This window comes from Aethalodelphis obliquidens, unplaced genomic scaffold, assembly GCF_003676395.1.
Source record: "Aethalodelphis obliquidens isolate GAN/ISIS:26980383/991018 unplaced genomic scaffold, ASM367639v1 scaffold25, whole genome shotgun sequence".
Taxonomy (NCBI): Eukaryota; Metazoa; Chordata; class Mammalia; order Artiodactyla; family Delphinidae; genus Aethalodelphis; species Aethalodelphis obliquidens.
This window is the reverse complement of record NW_020837969.1, coordinates 9390811-9411181: the sequence shown is the minus strand read 5'-3', so window position 1 is coordinate 9411181 and position 20371 is coordinate 9390811. Positions and strand designations below refer to the sequence as shown.

The window sequence follows — 20371 nt, the reverse complement described above, 5'->3', positions numbered from 1 at the left end:
TCATAAGAATTGCAATGTACACAAATTTATTTCCAATGGGATAAAGTCATTTTTGACACTGGAGACTTTATGGAATATATACATATTAAAATAATATGCAGAGTTGTGTTCTTTTTCTATTCTAAAAAATTGTGCATTTGGGACACGTCCTATTAAATGTGTCAAGTCCTCCTTGCATGTTTTTTATTTTTATTTTTTAAAATAAATTTATTTATTTGTTTGTTTTCGGCTGTGTTGGGTCTTCGTTGCTGTGCGCGGGCTTTCTCTGGTTGCAGCGAGTGGGGGCTACTCTTTGTTGCGGTGCGTGGGAGTCTCACTGCTGTGGCTTCTCTTGTTGCGGAGCATGGGCTCTAGGCGTGGGGGCTTCAGGAGTTGTGGCACACAGGTTTAGCTGCTCCGCAGCATGTGGGATCTTCCCGGACCAGGGCTTGAATCCGTGTCCCCTGAATTGGCAGGTGGATTCTTAACTACTGCGTCACCAGGGAAGCTCCTGCATGTTTTTTTTTTGTTGTTTTGTTTTGTTTTGTTTTTTGTTTTTTGTGGTACGCGGGCATCTCACTGTTGTGGCCTCTCCCGTTGCGGAGCACAGGATCCGGATGCGCAGGCTCAGCAGCCATGGCGCACGGGCCCAGCCGTTCTGCGGCATGTGGGATCTTCCCGGACCGGGGCACGAACCCGCGTCCCCTGCATCGGCAGGCAGACTCTCAACCACTGCGCCACCAGGGAAGCCCCCCTGCATATTTTTAAACATCATTTAAAAGTATATTTATCGAGAGCCGGATGTTGAGCAGCCGGACAGCAACTCAGCAGTATTCAAGCCCTGGAAGGGAGATGGATACCACATTGCCTTTTATGGATGAGTTGTGGAGTGGACAATACATTTCAGGTCAAAGTGAGTAAAGATAAAGAAGTGTGCATTTATGTGGTAAGTCCCTTTTTAAAAAAAAAAAAAGTATACTTATCAACTGCGTTATTCGTTCATAGAAGTAAAGTTTGCTTAGTGTACATTTATTATCTTAAAACACCCTTTCATAACATAACCTCCACAGAGAGAATGCTTACCACGTATATGGAAAAACATATAAAGCGACACCAATACGCTCCATATGAGAAGCAGAGATATCTAACAGTCAGATCTTAACCTGCATATTAAGTTCTCATGTTCTTGAGTTAAGAAAATTGAATTAACTCTTTATGCACGTGGTCAGGTTATCATTTTCTCTGAAAAGTTGCTCTTTTGGGTTAGATCATAGCACTGAATAGGGAAATCTCCTTCTGGAGGGTCACTGACTGTATTTGACCTGAACTGGCCGTCAGGATAGACCTGAACTGGCCGTCAGAACTCTGTCACGTGTGCATCAGCGCTTTGGTGGCTGGAAAAGGTTTAGGAAACACACAGAAAAGAGGAACCTCAAGTCATCCAACGGGTGCTTCCACTCAATCCCAGACTCCAAATTAAAGAAAGTAGGTATGAATTCTACCAAGTTCCGCTTAATTCAGTCAACATTCCTCCTCTCCTTTCTGACAATGACAAAGTGCTTCAGGAAATGGAGACACGGAGTTTTCTGAGACCTTCCGAGATCAAGAGCAGAGCTGCTGGCTGCTCAAATGCACGTTGCACAAATCCCTCTCCTGGGCTTCAAAAGTAACACACAGTGCTGGGGAAAGAGCCTTGACACAAGTCCCATATCTTACACAAAAGTTCTTTCACAGTTGATCACATTTAAATACAAAAGGTAAAACTATAAAACTTTTAGAAAAACTTTTAGGAGAAAATCTTTGGGATTTAAGGCTAGGCAAGGACATGACAACATGAGCATGTTCTATAAAAAGCAAAAATTAATAAACTTCATCAAAATTAAAAAAATTTTCTCCAAGAAAGACTTTGTTAATAGGATGAATAGACAAGCTAAAGACCAAGAGAAAAAGTTTAAAAGCCACATATCTGACAAAGGACTAGTATCTAAAATATATTGAGAATGCTGAAGATGCAATAAAATAAAATAAAATAAAAACATGAAAATACCCAACCAGAAAACAGGCAAAAGGCATGAAAAAGCATGTCACTGAAGAGAATGTACAGATGGCAAATAAGTACGTGAAAAGATGTTCAAAATCATTAGCCATTAGGGAAATGCAAAGAGATATCACTACATACCTATTAGTGCAGCTAATAATATCACATATATAGACAACATCAAATGATGGTGAGGATGCAGAGAAAAGGAGTCACTTAGGCATTGTTGGTGTTAATGTAAGATGGTACGGCCACTCTGGAAAATTATTTGGCCATTAAAATCTAAACATTCAATTGCCATTCAACCCAGAAATTATACTTCTGGGCATTTATCCCAAATAAATGAAAACTTATGTTCACACAAAAACTTGTACATGAATGTTTATGGCAGCTTTATTCATAATGGTCCCAAACTAGAAACAACCTAGATGTCCTTCAGTGGGTGAATGACTAAACAAGCTGGTATATCCGGTCTATGGAATACTGCTCTGCAACACAAAGGAATAAACTGAGGGAAACACAACAGCCCCAGTGAATCTCCACAGAACTACTCTGAGTGAAAAAAGGGAGACTGCACCTTACAGGATTCCTCTCATCTAACATTGTTGGAATGGCAAAGTCATGTAAATAGAGAACAGATTAGAGGTTGCCAGGGTTAAGGATGGGGTGGAGGCAGGAGGAAAGTGGGTGCGGCTAGAAAAGGACAACCTGAGGGACCCTTCTGGCGATGGATGTTCTGCATATTGACTGATCATTGTCGATATTCTGGCTGTGATTTGTGCTCTAGTTTTGCAAGATGTTACCCCTGGGGGGGACTTCCTAAGGGTTCACAGGATCTCTCTGTTTTATTTCTCACAAGGGCATGTGAATTTACAAGTACTTCTAAAGAAAAAGTTTAATTATAAAAGTTTATATATATATGCACAAATATATGTCTGAGTTGCAGTATTCACTTGAATTGCATACAATGAATACAAATCATTTTAGATTGAAAACTATTTTTATTATATGAATGTATGTGTATAGACGTGTTTAATTTCAAAATTCAAAGGAATGAAACAATATCAGGATTCAACACAGGAATCGTGTTATTTCTGCATGTTCCTTCATGACAGAAAGTAACATGGGCTTCAGGATTGTGAAATTATGGATATATGCTGGCAAATCTGAAGATGCACACTATATATTGTCACTCATTCCTGGGGAAAATGACTCTTTCTTTCGGAATAAAAAAATACCAAATCAAACGAGAAGTCCTTTCTCATGAACACAATTAACTACCAAGAGGCTTCATTAATGCTATTACTGCGGGCCAGAGGGAACAAATTAGAGGCCAAGATTCCCCAGACAGGAACGCTGAAGCCTCGGAAGGCGTGAAAGATTTTAGTTTGTCAGTGGGACCACAGGCATTAAAACGCTTGTGCAGACAGAGAGAGTGATGTTAGTATATGAAAATATTAAATACCCTTTATGATCTGTTACTCAAGCATCCTCTGTAACAATGTTTCAAAAGTGGAATATTTGCTTTCATGGTCTTTGTACTGAATAAACACTTAATAGCTATGAAAATATGTCATTACAGTAGACTATCAAACGTAAGTGTAAATTGAGTTCTACAATTTAAAAAGAACTTCAATATGCAACAGAAATAAATCAATCACTTTGATTCTGCACAATAGGGAATGTGAATTCCATTAAAGCAAAACAAGTTGAGTCCCATATTTCATGCTAATTAAATCAAAATATAATAATTCAAGAGCTATTTATATTGCAGCTATTAAACTAGACAATAAATCCCCTCATCCTACACATTTTCATTTTCAAATTCAGGAGTCACTTATTTTTTTGTAATAATCGTCCTTATACTTTTTCTGCTGCTTATAGTAAGATCTGAGTCCTCTATCTGTATAACATTGGAGTTTTTAAATTAACTTGTTTAAATTGTTTTAAATTAACTTTTTAAATGATTTCAAAGATCCTCATAATCAATTATTGGAAAGAGAACATTAGTGGTATATAATACATGTCCAATTTAGGCAATTTCTGTAAGTCAAATAATTTTTCTATTTCTTGTAAATAAATGTTCTAATATTTCTTTGCTAGTTATAAAACTATATTTTTGATATCTGCATACCACATAGTTGTAAAAATTAGACCATGTAAGAGAATGCACTTGGAAAATTTTAATAGACATAAAAATATAACAGATTACTAGTGTTTACAACAGTACTTTAGTCACTTGTGTCAGTTAAGTTCCAAAGACTGCACTGGGAACTAAGCTAACTTCCTCCTTTATAAAGGAATTGCAAATACTCAGAGAAAAAATACTAATTAGCACTTCTATTTTCATCATGCCAAACATAGAATCTATGGGAAACTAAGTATGTCTGAAGATCTAAAAATACTTTAGACTTTAGAGTTATTTAAAAAAAACTTTTTATCTATTTAGTAACACAGATATTTACACTTTGAATGCATCATAAAATCCTATGTTTTGCATCCTCATAACAGTGAAGAATCCTTCATTCAGTTATTCAAAGAGATTTTAGTTTCTTTATATCTAAAGTCGCAATCAAAGGAAAACCTCACCCTCCATAGATCCTGTTCTAAACATCTATCACATTAGTCATCACTGTTAAATTGATTCTCAGCTTTTAATAAGTATGAAAGATAAAAATCTGTGTACTGACACAAGACAGACTTGAGGGGAGAAAAAGATGACTATCACATTTTTCACTGAACATTCTGCAAATCCACCTATTCTTTACTGATAATAAGTGCACGATTAACAATTTCAACATGTTACAGAAACCTCAGGTGGTTGCAGCCATGCAAGTATCTGGTATCATAACGTTAGTGTGGTCAAGTGATAGTTAACCTGTTTACTATCTTTTCCTGCCTCTAAATCAAAGCTGCACTATCTGCACGCCTTCCTGCCAAGCAAGTGTCAGGAGAATCTTACTTTTGTCAGTTTGAATTGAGTAGTGTGAAACAGGAGGCCAAAGAGTTGGGGAAATCTAATTTGAGAGCTGCAGACTGTGTCATTTATCACATAATACTTCCCTGGAGTCAATATATCTCTAGAACTGAGAATAAATAATAGCAGTCCCTTATATTGGGGAAAATTGATAAATCAAAGTGCTTTTGTGTTCCTTACTTTTGAGAGCAGTCCTCATCAAAACTGTGGGTGGCAAAAAGAGTATGGTGCCCTAATTTAACCTAAGTCCATGAAAATTGTGCACATGCCTGTTTACAGAGCTGTTAAGATGGGGCTTAGCCCCAAGCCATGTTATCTTTCATGGGTAGAAAGACAGTGCCTCTGTGATGCCTGTTCTAAAAATTATATAATATTACATGTGTGTGCATATGTGCGTATACTTTTGAGAGTTTTCTGTTATAGGATTATGCAGTTTACTATAGTTTAAGTGAGTCTTATAATGCTTAAAATTATATACATAAAAATATAATATATATTTATATATAATACAATATATAATATATATTATATACATATGTTGTATATTATATATATAATATTATATATTATATATATGTATTTTTTCCACTTCCACTCTGATAGGATTGCTAAATCTGGACAGCTTATATTCTCTTTAATACTGCTAAATGCTTCCAAGCATATTACTCAAATATGCACCTCAAATTTCTTTTTTAATCACCTTGATGAGAACGTGAGTTATCTGGGGAGGACAAGTTCTTTTTTAAAAATTTATTTATTTATTTTTGGTTGTGTTGGGTCCTCGTTGCTGCACTCAGGGTTTCTCTAGTTAAGGCAAGTGGGGGCTGCTCTTCATTGTGGTATGCTGGCTTCTCACTGCGGTGGCTTCTCTTGTTTTGGAGCACGGGCTCTAGGCGCACGGGCTTCAGTAGTTGTGGCACATGGGCTCAGCAGTTGTGGCTCACGGGCTGTAGAGTGCAGGCTCAGTAGTTGTGGCACACGGGCTTAGCTACTCCGCGGCATGTGGGATCTTCCCGGACCAGGGCTCAAACCCGTGTCCCCTGCATTGGCACGTGGATTCTTAACCACTGCGCCACCAGGGAAGTCCAAAGACAAGTTTTAAGTCACTTTTAAAATTCAATTCAACACACATCTACTGGGTGGTTGCTCTTGTAATTGGAACCATCCTAAAGACTGAATATTAGAGCAGAAATATTAAAAAAATCAATAATTTAGGAAATTCAGTCTCACTAGAACCAATAACCAAAAAAAAAGAAATAAGCAGAAAATATAGACACATACACAAGAAACAAGAAAACAAAAGACAAAATACTTTTAAGTGTCAAAAGTGAGGCAGAGATAAATGCAGTAACTAGTGTAAAATATCTGACTTCTGAATACCAGGATATTCAGTAACAGCCAAAAAGTTATAAAAATAACTAGTGGTGAACATTATACAGGGGGAAGTGTAAAAATGATATAAAATGGGTTCTTATTTATTCTTTGGGATCAGAGAATCCTCCTACAAGGAGTGGTGTTTAACTGCCACTCGGGAAATGGACAGGAATAGCAGGCAGTGAACAGGGGGACAGAGTCCTGGACAGAAGGCACTTTGCAAGTCAAGGTCTGAAAACAGGAGAAAAGAATCCTTAGAAGCCAGGTGGAAGGAGTGGGTGAGGATGGGCAGATACACGGGAGCCCCACGTCAATCAGTCGGGGGTCATGTAACAGGATTTTATTCTCCAGTCAGATACTGGAGAAGGACTTTTTAAGTGGGGGGCTTAGCTTGATTAGATTTGCTCTTGGCCAACGTGGCTTTTCTCAAACGCAGGTTCAATACAATCGCCCTCCTCGGAGCAGCCCTTTAGACAGAGTCTGGTGTGGGTGAGACCCAGCAGATGTGGGCTTGTGTGATGAAGGGGAAATGCAAGATAAGAACAGCCACACGAGGTCTTGTTGGAGGCTGGGCCTGGATTGGATCGGATGTGGTGACGGGATAGACCCGGACATGCCAATTTTGACATGTCTGCAAGATGTCCAAACGAATTTATGTATTTGGCCCCTTAGAGCTTCACAAGACAGGTGTGAGCTCCGAATAGAGAGTTTTGAAGCGATGACCTTCTGGATCTTTGTCCACACCCAGGGAAGAAAGAACATTGCTCAGAGAGACAGTGAATAGAGAGATCAGATGACTTAAGACCAGGTCCCAAGGAAACCAGGAAGAGGAAGGTGAGACTGCAGGAGACAACAGAGGGACTGGCAAGGCAGGAAGGATCGGAGGGACAGTTGTGAAAATCCAGCGAAAATAATATTTCAACAAGGTGGAAAGTGTCAGATGCACTGAACTTCTGCAGGAGGCCACTTACCAGAACCACAAAAAGGTGTGTGTTGATTGAGACTTATGGCTTATTTTTGACCGTGACAAGAGCAGTGAAACCGAGGTGATGGGGGCAGAAACAAACCAGGGGGCTGCGGATGATTTGGAGGTGAGGAAACGCACACAGCAAGCCCAAAACATGTTCTAGATGAAGGAGAAAAGCAGGATGCTCAAAAGTGGCAAAGGGTTGTTGTATGTATTTATCTTAAATTGTGATTTGAGCGTCTGTGTACAAGGAGTGAGGAGTCAGAGGAAAGGATGAAAATGAAAGAAGACGAGGACACACCGGGCAAGGTCCCAGCAGCTGGGGGCATATCCATGATAGGACCAGCCTTGCCTGGGAGAAGGCGTGACTATCCCAAGCTAACAGGAGTGAAGAAACAGAATGATGTCTCCTGGAGGAAGTGGAAGGAAATCCTTCTGACAGGTTTATCTTTGTGAATGAAGACTCCAGATCATCCACTGCCCCGAAGAGGAGACGAGCAAAGGGGTGAAGGTTTGAAAATGAGGTGAATGGGACCCAGAGTTCCCTGGCAAAATAAGTGCCTGGAGCTCAGCCACGTGAGGGTGGGGGTCCCACAGTCACTGGGAAGAAGCTCTTGGTTTACGCGTCTCCTTCTCACCAGAGGATGCTGGGCAGACGCGATGCAGGAAGCACGTGGGCCAGGGAGCTTAGCACGTGGTAAGAGACTGATTTTAAGGATAAAATGGCTGAAGACAGAAAAGAAGTATCGGGAATTTAGGAGGAACCAATAGAAGGGAGAACAGCGACAGCCTAGATGCCCCAGGAAGCACTAAGAACCGACACAGGCGGGGAAGTGGAGATGGAAAGATCAGCTGTGGGAACGGAGCAGCACGTTCCAGTTCAGCTTTGACGACTGAAGGTGAAGCAGGATGCAGTGCACCCTCCCAAGAGTGGCTGGTGGGGTGGAGTGGAGACTGCAGGGCATCAAGCAGGAGCTGAAGACCTCAGAGGTGGGCGTCACCCCAGGGAAGGTGGAGGACACATCCCGGAGCTGCAGGGAAGCAGACCAGGGTCCTCACCAGGTGGGCCGTCCAGAGGAGGCGGACAGAGACAAGGAGATTCTAGGTGAATGGCATATGTTTCCCCATAACTTTTATGAAGACCGGGCAACGTCTGCCTCATTAGCACTGGATCCCCAACGCCAGCACTGATCAGGAGCACAGCGGGAAGGGGTTCAATATTGGTTGGTGAATAAATAAAGTAATACACGAATGAATGAATGAGTGGTTAGTTCATTAATTCCTCATTATTACACCAATGTGTTCACACAAATTATGAGGACAAGGGTGACCTGGGCAGGGTGTGGTCAGATGCTTATCTCAATATTTGTCACAGTGATTCAAATTTTCTATGTTCTCCTCACTGACTCAGCTTATTTCTGAATGACATGCTTTTAAAGACATTATGATAATTCAGTCTGTAAAATTTAGGAGCACTCCCTTCTCATTCAAGCGAGGTAGCATAACTCTGCCTACTGCACTGTGCTGATTGACAGTTACATCCGCGGTCCTGGGGGCGGGGGGCCGTGCTGGGACTCCCCACAGAAATCACTGCTGCCTGAGGAATGATTTATGAGCTTTCAGTAGGAGTAAGATTTAGATTAGCAGAAAGGTAGGTACAGATGATACTCCCACTAGTAGTTTTATAGAAAAGGGTTGAGATCTCTTTCACAGTAAGTATTAGATACATCCTCAAGGAAAGGGAACCCTTTGTGCACTGTTGGCAGGAATGCTAATTGGTGTAGCCACTGTGGAACACAGTGGGGAGGTTCCTCAAAAAATTAAAAATAGAGCTACCATATGATCCAGCAATCCCACTTCTGCACATAAGATCAAAGGGAATGAAAACAGGATCTCAAAGAGATACCCGTACCCCCATGTCCACTGCAGCACTATTCACAATAGCCAAGGTATGGAAACAACCTAAGTGTCTATCTACAGATGAATGGATAAAGAAGATGCAGTACATGCACACACACACACACACACACTGGACTGTTATTCACCCATGAAAAAGAAGGAAATCCTGCCATTTGCTACAACATGGATGGACCTCAAGGGCATTATGCTATGTGGGATGTCAGGAAGAGAAAGACAAATACTGTATGATAGCACATATGTGGAATCTGCAAAAGCTGAATTCATAGAATCAGCGAGTAGAATGGTGGTTATCAGGGGCTGGGGGGTGGGGGTGAATGGGAAGATGTTGGTCAAAGGGCACAAACCTCCAGTAACAAGATAAATAAGTCACGCACAGCATGGTGACTACAGTTAAGAACACTGCCTTATATACCTGAAAGTTGCTAAGATAGTAGCTCTTCAGTGTTCTCACCACCAAAAAGCAGTGGTAATTATGTGATGTGATGTGGTATGAACTACAGTGGTGATCACTTTTTAGTCTCTAAATGTATCAAATCAACATGCTGTACACCTTAAACTTACACATTTCTATGTATCAATTATTTTATTATTTTTTAAAATTGAGGTATAGTTGATTTACGGTATTACTGAATATGTTAGTTTCAGGTGTACAACACAGTGATTCAATATTTTTATAGATTATACTCCATTTAACGTTGTTACAAAACAATGGCTTTATTTCCCTGTGTTGTACATATCTTTGTGGCTTATCTATGTTATATATAATTGTTTGTACCTCTTAACCCCCTACCCTATCTTGCCCTTCCCCACTTCCCTCTCCCCACTGGTAACCACTAGTTTGTTCTCTCTACTGGTGAGTCTGTTCCTGTTTCTTTTTTTTATATTCACTAGTTTGCTTTGTTTCTTAGATTCCACATATGCAATAAGTCAGTTATATTTCAATAAAACTGGAGGGGAAAAAAGGTACGTCCCCAAGAATAGGGAAGATGCCATTATGTGTCCTGTTTTTCTCTGTTCCTCTTGTTATCAATCTTGTTAGTATTAGACAAAGCCAACCACAGCTAATACCCCAACACTCTGTGGAATCCAGGATTTAGAATTTAAACTAAATTCTAAATAAGCTAGCATCTTAGTCTCAATAATTCAACACACACCAGTTCTACCCCTGTTATGAGCTGGGTGCGAGTAATCAAAGGTGGATAAAACTCTTTGGCCTCTCTGGGTGTGAGTGGCCAATGATAAGAACATACGATCAGTTTTCCACCAGCCCCACAAGGGGAGTCCCAAGAGAGCAGGGGGTGAGCAGTCTAGCTGCACCTGCTGTGTCCTGTCTCTGCGCAGAAACTTGGTACAGGCGCCCGGGCTCTATGGCCGGTTCTCTCCTATAAACAATCCCACTCTGCTCAGCAACTGGCAGCCCCAAGGGTCTCTCTTGTTTTGAACAACAAATGATTTTTTTTAATGAAAATGTACCTATTAAATTATCCTTCAATAAAGTAAATTAGGAAGGGATGTTATGTAGCCGCTAAGTTAGGACCATTATTTACAGGGAAGTCCATCTCATGGAATCTGAGGGTGCAAGGTCGCCCTGGAGCCGTTCTCCCTAGAGTGGGAGAGCTGAGAGTTCGGACCACTAGAGGCTCAGCTGAAGTTTATTTAACCCCTAGAGTAAAGGTCAGTTTTGTGAGCCGAACTCCATTTTCTTACATTTTATGCATGATTAAATAGTAATTAAACTTTAATGAAAAGTGTTAGGCTGATTACAATTAACATAATTGCACTAGTCAGTTCTTATTCTCATGTTTTACATGCTGTGTGCAGCTGGCAGGACAATGGACCTTGAATGGGGTGTGAATATCCTGTGAGCACCAACAGTTCATTTTTCTAGTGGAGAAAATGTCTTACAGCAAAGGGAAGGTAAACACACACATAAGGAAGGGTGTGGTGTGCAGCTGCTCCCTCAGTGGCCATTAAGCCTGCACATAGCACTGAGGCAAAGAATCAATATCCCCACACCCCAGTAAGCAGTTGCTCTTCTCCCAAGATTATTATAAAGCAGGGAAAAAAATGATCTTTTTTTAATAAAATAAGGAAATTTATCAAATAATAGATTAAACTATGTTCATTTAAATTAAAACATGGGTATTAATCTTTATAAAATGAAAATAGTCTGCTTTGTTTCCAACTGGTATCAAAACATTAAGGAAGGATAAATAAATGTATAAAGAATTATAAAACTTAAAAGGTCAACAAAGATGCATACATGTTATTAAATCTGTCTAATGCGTTTTTTTACCAGTGAAAACACAGTCTATACTGTCCACTACTTCTGATAATAAATGTCATATAAAGACCATTAACACTGGACAGAAACTAACTCAGAACTGAAAGAATCTTTATTATTAAAGCCTTTTCTATTAACATTTTTGAATGAAGCTGAAATCAGTAATGAAACATCCTTTTTGGTGCATGACATAGTGTTTGTCACACAATCAAAATCATCCTAATGTTTTCAAGATTCGTATCGTTGGAAAGTTTTCAAGCATATTTGATTAGAAAACAATTTTTAGCCACTGACTGTATGTCATGTTCTAGACATTCTGCCCTCCAGGAACTTAGTCCCGTAGACTGCAAGTAGGATGCTCACACATGATGGGATAAACACTGTCTCAGAAATATGAGCACTGAATTTGGGCACTGTAAGTGACAATGTCATTAATTCTGCTAAAGGGGTCTTAAAAGATGGTGTGTCCACATGTGGATTCATTAAGCAAGCAAAGAGGAAAAAGCCAAGAGCAGTGTGTAAAATGAACATATACCAAATACGTGCATACAAATACATACACGCCTCTTGCTGGTGTGTATGTTACAGGGTGGTTGACAGGGTGGAGGGCAGTAATTAAGGATGAAAACTGAAAATGTAGAGTTTTGCATAAGTTTGCATACAGGCTTTTACAGCCTTTATTTTGGCAATGGGGAGAATCAGAACTCTCTCTGGCTGAGATGGGAAGCCAGTGGAGAGTTCTGACCAGAGCAAGGTGCCTCATTAAGACCCATCCTGGTTCCTCTGGTCAGGTAAGATCATAAATGGACAAGAGCGGGGAGACGAAGCCAGTCTGTGAGCCATGGAAGCTCAGTCCAGTGTGGAAGGACCCAGATCAAGGTGGTAGGGGTACAGGTGGAGAGATGTGGGATTTTGAATATGGACCCTACTGAATCTGATGCTGGATTATATGTGGGGTGGAAGATAAAGGGGCGACTCAGAATGCAGCTGACATTCACCGAGATGGGAAAGCTTGAAGGAAACCAGGTTTGAGAAAGGAGAGGATTGGAAATGTGGTCACGTTTCACATGGTATGTCCTCTGCTTTCTATCCCCACATCAAGTTGGAGGGAGACCTCGGGTACTCAGGGGAGAGGTCTTGGGAGGCTGACCGATGGAACCTGAGGAGTCAGTACTGATGGAGAGAAAGAGACATGAGGATGGGCCCTAGTGAAATCCAACCTTTACAGCTTGGGGAAGGAAAGATGAGAACCAGAAAAAAGACTATAATGGAGTGGCCACTGGAAGAAGGAGGACCAAGAGGGGATGGGGAGATGGAAGGCAGTTAAAGAAGGTGTTCTAATAATAGAGAAATTGTCAAAATTAAAAAGCCACAACGAGGTATGGATTATGTGACTGAGAGGGAGGGTGACATTGATGTTAAATCCTTAAACTTTAACTTTATTGAGAAAAGTCTGATCATTCAAGTGTCTCTAAGAAAACGAATGTTCAAATAAGGGCTCTTCCTCCAATAACTAACTTACACCTACAATGCGAAGTTCACGTAGTATTGGCATACTATCAAGTTAAAATGGTTTACCAAGAAAACTAATTTAATACTATTGAATACATGTCATTTTTGCTTTGCAACAAAGGTCATACTCAAAGTATCAATTATTTGAGGAAAATACTGAAGTTTCATTATTTTTTATTTTATTTTGAAATCATAGATAAGTGCTAATACTTCAAATTCTAACATTAGCTTGTCTTAGGAATGGCAGCGCAATCTAACTTACACATAAAGTACCTCTTTTTTTTAAGTCCCAGGATCATAAAGACAAATAAATGGGCTTTTCCTGCCTTCCACCTACAGAAGAGCAGCAAGGCTTCTTGAGCTGGAGGGATAGGCTCTTTTGCATGTTTCAAGGAGATTCAAGCCTTTGGTTTAGAAAGACTCTAGCCTGATCTAGTTTCATGGCTGGATTCTCCAGTGGGGAAAGGATGGCTCAGAATTGCAGGAGTGGAGAGTGGCACATTGGTCATGGGTGTAGGGAGGGTGACCAGATATCCCAGCTTGCCATTGCTGAAGGGGGTTCCTGGGACATAGGAATGTCAGTTTCACGGGCTTGACGATGTTCCTTTGGGAACTGTATCATTTAGGATCCAACACAAAACATATGACACACTTCCCATAGATCATTTGAGAGGGTTTCTTTACAAATGTTGGGTTTGGAGAAGCCCAGGTAGAAGTGTGGTCACTGGGAGTTGGTTACAGAAACCTGGAAAGGGACATGTATGGATACGGCTTCTTGAGAAAAATAGTGAGCTTTGGTTGAGGGAATCTGATAGGGAGGTATCACACTCCGACACCGCTCTCCTCCCTGCACCTCTCATCTCCTGCCCGAGCCCCCCACTGGAGGAACCCAGGCAGAGGGCACAGAACATAGTCCACACATGTCCACCACTAGGATCAGAGTAGATTGAGAAATGGTGGAGAGTAGATCTAAAAAGGCAAAGGGAAAATACATGATGCAAGTGGAAAGGTGCTTAGAATTTGGTGCAATATCTTCAATTCACAAATAAAGCAATAAAGAAAGAGATAGGTCAGTTTCCAATCTCTAGAGATCAAGATAGAAACCCAAATTTTCAGCATCACAATTCAGGCCAAGTTTTTCTAAATTATGCCAAGCAAAGTTTTTATATCTTGTTTTTTCCTTCCCATAGAGTATTAAAGACCATGCAGAAACCCATTCATACAAAAGCCTCAGAGTCAACATTTTATTTTCAAATGGTATTTCCCAAAGTGTATACTAAATGCTGTGTTAAACCATATGAAAATGCTAACATTCACCCATTTTTTATCTGCAAAAATGACAATTCTGTATGGTTCAAACTAGAACACTTGGAAAACCAAGTTAAAAAAATTAAGCAAGTTTCATTTCTGTAGGAACTTTAATGGGCATGTTCATGTTTATCACCTCCTAAGCATCAATATGTCAGTTAAGTATATTATTTGTATAATTATAAACATAGAACATAAATGTCTATGCTCTCAAATAACTATAATAAAGGATTCTTCTTTGTCTTTAACCCAAACTAGGAAGATGTCTTTTCAAAGAGAAAATCATGAGGAATATAGAAAAATAAGTGGTTTCTTGGTTCCACATGAATTTTTAAAAAGGGAAGATTTTAAAAGGCCAGGAACAAAACAACATACTCTTACCATATAATATAGCAATCATACTCTTTGGTATTTACGCAAAGAAATTAAAAACTTATGTCCACACAAAAACCTACATGCAAATGTTTATAGCAGCTTTATTCATAATTGCCAAAAGTTGGAAGCAACCAAGATGTCCTTCAGTAGGTGATGGATAAATAAACTGTGCTACATCCAGACAACAGAATACTATTCAGCACTAAAAAGAAATGGGCTACCAAGCTGTGAAAAGACATGGAGGAACCTTAAATGCATGTGATTTGCCGTGAACCTAAAACTGCTCTAAAGAATAAATTCTATTAAAAAAAAGAAAAAGAAATCAAGGCCAGGAGAGTATAGAATGGGTAGGAAAGGAAAACAAACATAACCTCAAAATGGTACCAACTTTTTCATTTTGCTAAACAAGGACATTACATCACACATCTTTCACCTACTCTTACCACAATTTCTAAAGATGGAGGCCATATTTATCTCACAAAAAAGAGCAAAAATGATATAACCTTGGAATAAAAAACATTTTTTCCCAAGGCAGGATAGCAGAAGCAAACTTACCTTGATATTTTTGCCATAAACCAGTGAAAATTTTACCATGCAGAGATTCTATTCCATGAACACATACTCACAAACTACTGCCTCAAAGCACAGCGAACCAGAGGTAAGAAACTGTGCAGACTTTAACCTTAATTTTATTACCAACCTTTTAAAGCATCAAATTGACCTAAGTCCATTTACTCATGTAAATCCTAAATATGGCTCACCAGTGACCTGCCCAGAGATAAACTGAGCCAGAATATGTTTATGTGCAAATTCCGCTAGTTTTACGATGACGGCTGACCCTGGGTGCTACCACATTATATGACACCTCTACACGGTGCAATTTGAAGGGTTCGCAAAGACGGAACTGCCACAAAATATCTCCACCGCTTCCTTCTCAGGAAAATGTTCCTTAAAAATGGGCTAGACAGTGAAGGTGGGAACCATCGTCAAGAGGTAACAGCTTCAAAGTGCAAACGTGGTGCCCACTAAATCCTGCAGAGATTACTATCCTACATAAGCTATTTGAAACATCAGCCCTAAGGAGGGAAAAAATGCAGGGCCCTTCTATTCAGGGAAGTTGAAAGCAGAAAACTGAAGCAGCCTGGAGACATCAAGACTTCCTGGCACCAACCAGAGAGTGAGGGAGCCTGGCGCTGGTGCTGGGTGTGGCGGGGGGCACCAAAGATAAACTTGACCTCCCGGTAGAGACCCACATCTGTCCTGGGCCCAAGTTTAAATATTTACTGATTAACTCAAACCTTTAAAGTAAGTTGTTTTTCCCCCATAACTAAGGAGAGCCACTGTCTATCCCCATCTGAGAATGAAGAGAATTTCCCAAGACAAATCGTTCTCTTGATAGGTGTTTTCAAAATTGTGTATTTTGCTCAACAAAAGGTACACCCTTGTCCAGGGAACCTTAAGACACAGATGCGGATCTGTCTCCCAGTGTCCAGATCACGAAGAAGGGGGCCGTGCACCTACTTGAGAACTGGATGGAGAAGCCGGACTTGCTGATGAAGAAGTCGCTGTCGAACTGCAGAGTGAGCGAATTGAAGGTGCTGTGAATGTCCTCGGGCAGTGCTGAGCCGCTCCACTCCTTCAGCAGGATGGCGCTGTCCACCGGCCCGTCCCACACCTTCAGGATGTCATGGGCCAGCTCCGTGTCAAACACGATGAAGTGGAGGCTGCAAGGAGAGCACAGCTGGTACGGTGACTGAAAGGCCCCTCCCGCCCAGTGAGGACACCCCAGCACAAAACTCGGGTACACACCAGCCCGTTTCACCCACACCAAACCCCACCCCAACGTGCCTTTCCTTGTCTGACAGTTATGGATGAGCCTGGAGCCTCACAGAAGTGGATTCACTCGTGCACATCAGAAAACAGAAGCGCCTACTTCTGTCTGTGATGGATACAGTGAGACCACGGAGCTCTATGCTGAGCTGTGTGTTTAAGGATGAAACCAGGCCTTTTGAGACTGTCAGCTCTTTTTACAATTCAAAGCTTTCTCGGGCACACAAATCAAAGACGGGTCTGATACAGCTTTGTCTTAAGCTAACAGACGTCGGATTTTAATGCGTGTGGTATCAGTGTTGTTCCTGAAATGCCCCACTAGGTGGTAGCATCCATGCCAGGACAGAAACGCTGGCAGAGATGATGTTTACAGCAGGAGGATATTGTGTACCTGTATCCGAATGATCTCAGCTTATGTTGTGTTTGTTTCTGTACATTTTATTTTCGGAAAAAATACATTATTTGAAATACCAACACAAAGGCAGAAATGTGTAGTATAAACTCCTTTCTTCATAACATTTTAACATACTTCTATCACATTTACAGATATCAAAGCAACTTAAAATCTCTATGTCAGAGGAAGCTCTTTCAGTGACGGCAGCAGACCTGTAATTCTATTTATGGCAGTTCAGACAGATAAAACAGTTTAATATCAACAAAAATCATCTGTATTTGCTGAATGCTTTCATTCATTGTTTTTCATTCACTGCTTACGGCACAAAATTGTAAGAGAGAAAAATCATAATAAATGACATACGAAAAACGGTACACAAATCCCAATTATTTGTGCATATTATAAATTCAAAGAAAATATCTATCTCACCCTGCATAAATATAAAATGTAGTATATTTTTAAATGTTTGATTTAAAATATTTTTAATATAGAGGGAAGTACAGAATATAGCAGACACTTAGATACCTACCACCACCAATGTTAACATTTTGCCTTATTTGCTTCAGATCTTTTTTAAAAATAAAATTTTATAGACACAGTCCTACTCCCCTGCCTCTCCACTTATGCACTTGTTTTTCCTCTCACCCCACATTCTGAAATCGTGATGGTCTCTTCTCATTTATATTTTTATAATTTTCATATGCTCGTGTAGTATACCTATCTCCAAACAACATACAGTACTATTTTGTGCGTTTAACAGTAATTACATGCTAGATGTCATTTTGGCATGTATGTGCTTGTATCATTTTCAAGTTGCTTTTTATATTCAGCATAAGGTGAAATTCCTCTAAACTGAAAGACGTAGATTTTGTTAACTCGCTTTAGAAGCATGAGGAAATGCTTCATTTGTCTGGTCCTCTAACAAAAGATAGTTAGTTTCTGCATTTTATCATGACAAATGGTGCTCAGCCTAGGGTCCCTCTAGGCTCAAGAAGAGAAATGGCCAAGTTGTTCTAGCATGTGACTGTAACTTCTTACAGTCTCACAATAAAGTACAAATGGCTCTGTGTTGTCACATCTTCACCAATACCTGATAACATCAGACTTAAATAGTTGTAAAAAGAGAAAATTTGATGGTTGTGGAACGGTATCATGTTTAAGTTACATCTCCCTGAATATTCATGAGGTTGAACATCCTTTTGTGAGTCTAAGGCAACCCCCTTTCAATATAGTTCAGCCATTCAACAAACACTTATTGAGCACCGACTATGTACCAGGCACTCTTCTAGGAATTTTGGATACATCAGTGAACTAAATGAAGAACCCTGCCTTCATGGAGGTTACATGGTTGGTAATGGGGGAGATGAGCGAAAAACAGCAACTACAAAAAATAAGTAAAGAAGACTGCATTTTAGTAAGTGGTAAATGCCATTGAGGAAAGAAAAAAGCAGAGCAGAATAAGCAGCACTGGTCATGCCAGGACCAGAGGATGGGGGGAGATTTAGGTAGTATATGGGGTTGTTGGTTAACCCATGTTGGTGAGCAGAGGTTTGAGCAGACTTGAAGGAGATGGAGGGGTTGTTACACTTGGTGTGAGGGGAGAGTGAAGCCCAGCAAAAGCCCGACACAGAGGGCATGGTTTCAGCATTTGAGACCATCCAGGCACCAATTTAACCAGAGCAGAGAGAGGGCCTGATAAGGAAACTGAGGCCAGAGAAATAACGGGTGTAGTGGATGGGGAGGGGGAAGCAGGGGGCTGGTGGGCAACACACAGGGTTTTGTAGATTGTTCTGAAGATTCTGGCTTTCACCCTGGGTGACAGACCAATGTGGTGTTTTTGGTAAAAAAGTTATCCCACCTGTGATTTAAAAATAATTGCTCTGCACTTGTGTTGGCAACAGGCTATACAGGGCAAGGCAGAATCAAGAATCAGATGGCTGTTACTCAGAGGAGCTGGACAGGGGAGGTATTGAGAGGTTGTCAGATTCTGGGCACGGTTTGAAGGTGGGGAAAACAGGACTGGGTGAGCCATGTATGATTAAGAGAGGATGCAAGGTCACTCGAAGGTTTTTGCCTGAGAAATGAGAAAGGTGGAGAGGTCACGGGCTGAGGTGAGAAAGGGTGCAGGTGGAAAGGTTTGTGGGGTGGGAAGACCAGGATTATGATTTGGGCCTGTAAATTCAAGATGCCTACCGGACACTGAGTAGAGACTTGAGCAGACAGCTGTTCATGCGAACCTGGAGCTTCAGAGAGAACTCTGAAAGGAAATAATAAACCTGTGTCTTCGGAAATAAATGGTCTTAAGTCATGGGACTACATGAGATCATCAAAGGTCTTAGGTGGAGAATAGGACCATGGACTCTGAATTATCTGATCACATATGATTGTCCACTTCTGTAATGCATTCTTCATCTCTTTTATTACTGTTTATATATTATATTATATTCTCGTGGATGGATTTTGTTACATACCCTTTATCATTTTAAGAAAAAACCCCTGCTACTTACTACGCTAGGAAGGTTTTCGTTTTATCTCTTTATGTTGTTGATCATGAACATGTATTCAATTCTATTAAACTACTTTTTCTATACCTATTTAGATGATCATACAAGTCATTTTTCTTAATATATAAAATGGGAGTAATTACAGAGTTCAGCTCTTAATTTTTACTTCCTGTTCTTTACTTGTTCTTGTGATATGCAGGTTATTTTAGCCTCATTAAATGAATCAGACCATTTCCATTTTTTTCTTTTGGATGGAAGGTTTTTCCTATATATTGGTATAATATAATCTATTATTTTCTTAAATTTTCTAAAAGTAATCCTTATTGTAGGGGTATATTTCAATTCCATTTCTAATGTCAATTATTTGGACCTCCTGTATTCTATCATAATATGTCAGTTATTTTTCTACCAATGATACCTTTTCAAGGATCAGTTTGTGGGTTTGGTAATTCTCTATATTATTTCTTCCATTAATTTCTTTTACTATATTTGTTGTTTTTCAACTATACTTCTTTGAATTTACTCTGATAGCATTTTTCAAATTCCATTAGCTGGAGCTTAACTTGATTTTCAAGCGATCTTCTTTTTCCAATATGTGCATTTAAGGCTATAAATTTCACAGTAAGCTGTTAATCATGTGTCTTTTCTTTTCAAAATTGAGCATGTGTTTTCCTTCTTGCTACAGATTTCTATTTCTATTCCATTTTGGTCTTGGTGTGGAGTATAAAAGTGATTCTCTGCTTTATTGTTTTCACTGATTAGTTTGTTCCTAGTTTGTGATCATGTTTGCACATGTTCCATATTTACTTGAACAGAATGTGCACTTTCTAGTTGAAGGCTGCATGTCTTTTTAAAATAAGTTTAGTAATTGCATGGTTCAAATCCTCTGTAAACTTACTAATTTGTTAC

General features: G+C 40.0%; 1 protein-coding gene across 1 annotated transcript in view; it reads right to left on the bottom strand.

Annotated features, from left to right (window-relative positions):
• Positions 1-20371, bottom strand: part of CSMD1 (CUB and Sushi multiple domains 1) — a 1488158-nt gene that overhangs the window by 220131 nt on the left and 1247656 nt on the right. The window contains exon 27 of the mRNA XM_027123007.1: positions 16256-16458. Coding sequence (XP_026978808.1) covers positions 16256-16458 — 203 coding nt within the window. The remainder of the gene's footprint in view (positions 1-16255; positions 16459-20371) is intronic.